The following is a 6,900-nucleotide window of genomic DNA, read 5'->3' as shown; positions in this document are numbered from 1 at the left end:
GTCTGAGTCTGTTCGGTTGGGATCATCCGGGCCTCCGTTTCCCCATTCCCTAGTGAGAAATAACTTGATGCTCAGTTATCTCTGAGGTGATTGCAGGTGATTCAGAATCAGTTCCCAGTGAGGGGGTGCCAGGAAGTTTGGTCAGTGTCCCGCTCCCGCCTGCTGAGCTCTGGGTGCCTCCTAGGCCTCAGCTCAGCCCCGTTCCCAGAGGAGGCCCTGCACTCTTCTCTTCTTGCAGGAGGGGCATCTGCAGGCCTTGCAGGAGCAGGAGCCAGTGCAGGTGCAGAAGCCTCCAACCAGGAAGGGAAAGGCCAGCAGTGAGCAGGGGGGAGGAGGAGCCACCCCAGACATCAGCAGGGCCCTCCCCCTCCTCCTGGGTCAGGACCAACCCTGGGAGTGCGCCCCTCCACTCAGCCAGATGGAGAAGACCCAGCTCCTCTCTCCCGGTCCCAGGAAAGAAGATCCCCTTCCAAGGGAAGGCCCCAGGCTCCAGATCCAGCCCAGGTTGACCGGGGCAGGGGGCCAGGTCTATGTCCTGAGCCCCCAGAGGCACCATGTCCCCTCCTGCCATCAAAGCCTGGCAGCTCCAAGCCTTTCTCATAGAACTGGGTTCTGTTCTTGCTGTCCCCTGACCCGCTGGGGGAGAAGGACAGTGTAGGGCCTCCGTGCCCTCAGATTTAGAATGGCCTGGAGATAGGCAGACCTGGCATTCAGTAAGAAAGACGAGTGGGTAATTACCGTGTCAGTATTGCTGACAATTTCCTGACAATTACACGCCTTGGAGACCGTGCCAAGCCTTGTTAATTACTTTTACTTTTTGAATTCTCACAGTAACCCCAAAGGGAAATACGCGTTAGGACTGCCTTTCTCAAAGGCAAAACTGCACACAGCACAAAGAGGCTCCTCAGGTAGGCTCACAGTGCTGGGAAGTTATTCCCTTCTGGTTTTTTGTCACTTCCCAATTGAAAGAGAGAGTCAGTGAGAAAGCCTCCCTTTGAGCCAGAACTCTGTGTTCAGCACTTCTCACTGTGTGAGGCTCAATCCTGGGAGTGACACGTGAGAAAGAAAAGGAACGTTTGTATGATCTTCTGGCTACGGTCTTACGCTCCTTTTCAGTGGTGCTCATTTTTCATATAATGAAATTTCACGTAGCATTATTTTTCATATGATATACCCAAGAAAATATGAATTATGGAAAAGAAAATGGTAAGGAAATCCTGAGGCAGGTGACAGCAGAAACGGCAGGATCCTTCTGTATCTGTTAGGAGGACCCAGGCTGTCTTGCTTATGGCTTTCTATGTCTAGAGTCAATGCCTCTTTTCCTGAATGGAGGGTAACCCTCTGAGGGGAACTGGTCACATGCTCACAGGGTTGATGAGGATGACACAGAACCCAGAACTAAGCCTCCCGTCCTTGCTTGATTCTCTGGTAGGAGGAAAATGGCTCTTACACTACTACTACTAATAATAAATAAATAGCTGATATTATAGATACTCACTAAGTGCCAAACATATTTTGACAGTCTGCCAATGTATTACATTCTTTCATCCTGAGAGCCAGGCACTATTATTTTGCCCTTTAGAGCAGAGGAGACTGAGGCACAGAGAGGTTATGTGGTTAATGACACAGGTTGGGCTGACACTTGCAGGCTGCCTGCAGCCTCCTACCCTGACCCCACACCAGGCACCATGTCATCCCAGGACAGGTGAGGACATGATCACCTGGCACAGAGCAGCAGTGGGCAAGCACTGGCGTGGCTGTCAGGACCCTCTGCATACTCGGCAAGCTCTCTGGCTTCATCCTCCCGTCTCTCCAGCCAGGAGCACACCTGGATTGTCTCTGAGCACCCTTACAGCTCTGAATAAGGAGAGGCAGGGTCAGCATCCCGCGGCATCATCATCAACACAGCGTGGCATGGCCAGGAGGTGAGACAGTAGTTTAGGTTCAGCCCTCTGACTGTGGTGTGACCTTAGGCAAGTTGTTTTACCTCTTTGTAACTAGCAGTCACTCCAGACCATGAAGGTTCACTGAGTTTGCTCAAATGGTGGTACAGTGACTTATTCTGTGGGGCTTACTGGAGGACATGCACAGGCCCTGTGGGCACTGGATAAGCAAGGCTTCTATCCGTCTGTGGCCTCACCCTGAGCATGGTTGCAAACCAATGAGCCTTTCTCCAGGTGCTTATTGGGAGCTGCATTAATGTCGGTGTGGATATTAGAGATCACAATGGACACCATTCGGGAAGCCTGTGCTTGGAACCAAGTCACTGTCACATTTATTCCCCCACATTGAAATATCATCTTTTAAATTAATGATTTATTTATATTTGGCTGTGCTGGGTCTTCCTTGCTGTGCTCGGGCTTTCTCTAGTTGTAGTTCGTGGACTTCTCATGGCGGTGGCTCCTTGTTGGGGAGCACAGGCTCTAGCGCACAGGCTCATCAGTTGTGGCACACAGCTGATCAGGAGGCTTAGATGCTCCGTGGCATGTGGGATCTTCCTGGATCAAAGATCCAACCTGTTTCTTCTGGATTGGCAGGTGGATTCTTTACCCCTGAACCACCAGGGAAGTCCTTTTATCTTTTTTATAGGAAGGAGGAAATGGAATCCCAGAGTATCAATAACTTGCCTCCGTCAGGAACTGGCAAGGTGACTGTTAGCAAGGATGCCTGACTCCCTCATATCCATGCACTCAGCACAGGCTGGCTCTTCACACTGGGCACATGTAGGCAGTCTGCATCCTGAGTTCTGAATCACATCTTGAACATCAAATAGTAATTCCCTGCAGCGACCGCCAGGGGGTGGGACACCTGGAATGGATTACCATTCACTCAGCACATGGGAGCCTGGCAGGCTAGTCCGTCGGATGGCAGAGTCAGACAGGACTAAAGCGACTTAGCACGCACACATGGCAGCACACACTGCTCCCTATTAACACCACCAGGCCCTTCAAACTGCAGAATGGCCATCATGTGCCGAGGAAGACATGAAATCCTCTATCTGGTAACAAGTCTCAGGTACACTCACTTTTGCTGGGAAAAAGATGGGAAATTCCCTCTAAATTTACATTAGTTTGTGGGTTTCAAGTAGCAAAGGGCTAAATTTCAAGGCAGGGTGGATTTCAGCCTGACTTAGGGAGGAATTTTCAAAGATTCAGAGCCAGGTCAGCATGGGGAGCTCTCAGGAAAAACAGGTGTCTTGTCACTGGAACTGGCCAAGCCAAGACTGATGTTCCCTCTGGGGATGCCAAGCCCAGCATCTCAGGCATGTTTGCTCACACAGTGGGGTATTTGTAAAGTGTTTCTAGAGCTCATGAATGCCTTCAATGAACATATAAAAATCACAAGCTTTTCAAAGTTATCATCTTCATATATTAATGTTGCTTTTTATGTGTTGAATCCTAAAGTAGGTTTTACATACTGTAGATTTTAACAATTTTTTAATAATTCATTTTTTATTTTTCAAAATAAAAGTGTGGTAGAAAATAAAAACAGGTCATTTTAGTGTTTTAGAAGCAAGCTAAAACATGGAAATTAAACAAGAGGAGCATTAAATAGCAGCCCCTGTGAGTACTTTTGAAGTTCACATCACCAAGGACTGAGGTTGTCACAACTCCCCATGAATTTAAAGAAACTAAAGTTTCTGAGCCATCAATACTCACAATGAGAACAGAGGGGAACCAGTACCTGCCCAATTGCATTGTGTCATGTGGACAACATTTTCCTTTTGAACTGAGAAACCGAAGATCTGAGAGGTAGCCTGACCTGCTAAGACCCTCAGTGTGTTAGGGGCTAATATTTGGTCCAGAGCCCAGATCTCTGCACTTCTGGTCCGTTCCCCACCCCAGTCCTCATAGGCATGAAGTCTCTTTGTCCAAGACAAACAAAGGAAAACAGAGCCAGAATAAAGTCAACAACTTTACTAGAAATCACATGTCTCACAGAAAAAGGGAATGTAGCACCAGGTCAGGTTGTATGAAAAATATGTATCTATATAAATTTGTCATGGTTGCTCTGTTGACCACTAGGGCAGGCTCCCCCGGGTATCAGGCGCAGCAGCTGCACTTGTCCGAGGCCCCTTTGCAGACACAGCCCTGGGCACACTTGGCACAGTCCACAGGGCAGCAGGAGCAGCAGCCTGGGGAAGAAAGGAGAGAGTGAAAGTTGGAGATAATATTACACCAAAACGCCTTTCCCAAGAGCAGACCTGCCCCAGGCTCCTCCTCCAGGCCTAGAGGACTCTGACTTCAGGATAGAGAACCGTCTTAAGAAATTTGCTCTGTGACTAAAGGAAAAGGCTGCCCTGCCCCATGTGAGTACAGAATAGTCAGAGGGCCTTGGAGAGACAGTGACAGGGCCTCGGGACCGAGGGAAGGCCACCCCCAGAAGCATCCCAGGAAGTGAAAGAGTCTTCAGGGTCAGAGAGGAGGCAGACTAGTTACAGAGCTGGTCCCAGGAAGACCAGGTATGCTCTGGGCTGCACTGCAGCAAAGGACATGGTTCAGAGAAGCTACACATGGTCACCAAGTTCAATATGAAGAACTCAGGACACTGGAGGGTTCACAAAGTGGCATCAGAGAAAGGAGACCTGGGTTCTAGTCCCCGATCCATCCTCGACACTATTAGGTGACTTCTATGGGCTCAGTTTACCAGTTTTACCTTTCGAGAATGAGAGGTTGGTACTGAACAATCTTTATGGCTTGTATGGGTCTCAACCTGTTTCAGTGCTGGGGGGCGGGCACAGGACATGTAGGGAAGTGTGGTCAGTGTCCTGCTCCTGCCTGCTGAGCTCTGGGTCCCTCCTCAGCCCAGACCCCAGGTTCCCAGAGAAGGGGCCACACTCACTCTTCTTGCAGGAGAGACATCTGCAGGCCTTGCAGGTGCAGGAGCCAGCACAGCTGCAGGAGCCGCCTGCCAGGAAGGGAAAGGCCAGCGGTGAGCAGGGGGAGGAGGGCTCCATCAGCAGGCCCCCTCCCCATCCTCATGCGTCAGGACCAGCGCTGGAGCTCCCAGTCCACTCAGGCAGATAGAGCAGCCCTAGCTCCTCTCTTCCGGTCCCAGGAAAGTAGGTCCCCTCCTGATTTACTCCCCAGGGACGGCCCCAGGCTCTAGACCCAGCCCAGGGTGACTGTGGGTTGGGGCCAGGTCTCTGTCCTGGAGCTCAAGAGGCACCATGTCCCCACCTCCCATCAAGGCCCGGCAGCTCCAAGGCCTCCTCGCAACTCTGGGTCCCCGTTGAGCTGTCCCCTGACCAGGTGGGTGAGGACAAGGATGGGCTGGAACCTCAGTACATTAAATTCAATAAGAAGCAGGGATTTCCCTGGTGGTTAAGACTCCCCGCTGCCACTTCAGGGAGACACGGGTTCCTTCCCTGGTCGGGGAACTAAGATCCAGCACACCATGCAAGACGACAAACTAAGAACAACAAAAAAAGGGGGTGGGTGGCAAAGGGAGATAAATGCTCTCATAATCCTGACTAGGAAAAACCATTGGTCCAATGACAGGAGTCCCCTTGAGCACAAACTCCACATCCTCCCTTCTCTAGCTGCCGGGACTTTCTGTCCTACGCCTGGAAGCGCGCATCCTAGGGCTCAACGCCAAGGGACACTTACCAGTGGGGCAGGAGCAGTTCGGGTCCATTTTTGAGGAAAGGCGAGGGCCGAGGTCCAGAGCAAGTGGCAAAGCAGATCCACTGATCCAGTGGGAGGCGTGTTGGAGCCCAGGAGCCGAGCGCTATTATACCCACAGGAGACGGGCCGGGCGCAGAGGGTCTGCCCCCGCCTGCACCCACGCCGCCCTCTGCGCCCGGGCCGGGCGGTGAGCACTACGCGCGGCCGAGCGCAAGATTCCCGGAACGCGGCTGGGCTACGTGCGCACCGAAACGCCCCCTTCCCCTACTCGCCCCCAACGCGGAGGGACTTTGCCCCGAGCAACAAGTAGCGCTCCAGGCTTCCTGTCCGCCCCTTCCCAGCTTTCCACGATGTGGGCAGCCATCGGTGTTCCCGGCGTTTACAGGAACCCAGCCCCTGAGTCCTCGCAGCCTTCCCCGCCCCCGCACCTCTTGTCTTTGCTTTCACCCTTTCCCGGAGCCCATGCGCAACCTGAGCCTCGCGCTCACATCTCAGGCTTGGCTGGAGCCCGTGTGTCGTGTGCAGAGACCCGTGATGGACGTGGGCTTCACCATCAATCCCCTGAACCCCGCTTCCCTAATATGTCTTCCCACAGCCCCCACCGTGGACTTTGAACAGAGTTTCTCTAGTTTCTCCTGTAACAGCCCAGCAGCGAACTCAGCCTTTTGTCTCCCAGCCTTCCTTACGTTCTCCACGACTGAATAGATGAATGGGCACGTTTACCCAGCGAATCCACTGCCTAGCCAGTCCTCCCGGCTCCAGGATGGAGGTTCTCTAGTCGTATGATGCCCCCTAGGGAAAGCATCCTTGTGAGTGATAGGCAGACCTGGCATTCAATAACGAAGTAAGACAGTGGGTATTTCCCTTTGAGTAGTCCTGACAATTACATACCAGGGAGTCTATGCCAAGCCTTCTTTCATCACTTTTCCTCTTTGAATTCTAACAGGTAAAGGGAAATACTACTTGGGAGCTTGTTTCCCAAAGGCAAAAAGTACATCCAGTACAAGGATGCTACTAACCCAAGGTCACAGTGCTGGGATATGGTGCCCCAAATGCTATTCCTATCTCTTCTTAAGGAAAAGAGTCAGTGAAGAAGCTTCCCTGTGGCCCAGAGGTATGTGTTCAGCACTTCTCTACTGCATCAGCTCAATCATGGGTGCCGAAGTGGTACGAAAGGAATGCATATATGTCTTAGTGGCTACCATCAATTGATCTTCATAGCATTAAAGAGTTTGCTTTTCATGTAAATAAATTTATATGTATATAAAATGTT

The 6,900-nt window shown here is 51.5% G+C and overlaps 1 protein-coding gene across 1 annotated transcript; it reads right to left on the bottom strand.

Annotated features, from left to right (window-relative positions):
* Positions 1-3,902: 3,902 nt before the first annotated feature.
* Positions 3,903-6,005, bottom strand: LOC122420102 (metallothionein-1E-like). The gene is made up of 3 exons (XM_043434848.1): positions 5,610-6,005; positions 4,843-4,908; positions 3,903-4,135 (listed from the first exon to the last, which is right to left on the bottom strand). The coding sequence occupies exons 1-3, from the start codon at positions 5,635-5,637 to the stop codon at positions 4,044-4,046; spliced, it is 186 nt and encodes a 61-aa protein (XP_043290783.1). The 5' UTR covers positions 5,638-6,005; the 3' UTR covers positions 3,903-4,043.
* Between the last annotated feature and the right edge of the window lie 895 nt (positions 6,006-6,900).

Source organism: Cervus canadensis, chromosome 18 (assembly GCF_019320065.1).
Source record: "Cervus canadensis isolate Bull #8, Minnesota chromosome 18, ASM1932006v1, whole genome shotgun sequence".
Taxonomy (NCBI): Eukaryota; Metazoa; Chordata; class Mammalia; order Artiodactyla; family Cervidae; genus Cervus; species Cervus canadensis.
This window is presented reverse-complemented; position numbering and strand designations above follow the sequence as displayed.

Coding starts and splice junctions, on each gene's coding strand:
- LOC122420102 (XM_043434848.1), bottom strand. CDS start 5,637: ATGGACCCGAACTGCTCCTGCCCCACTG. Junction 4,909..5,609: donor GAACTGCTCCTGCCCCACTG/GTAAGTGTCCCT, acceptor CCTTCCTGGCAG/GCGGCTCCTGCAGCTGTGCT. Junction 4,136..4,842: donor ATGTCTCTCCTGCAAGAAGA/GTGAGTGTGGCC, acceptor TTTCTTCCCCAG/GCTGCTGCTCCTGCTGCCCT.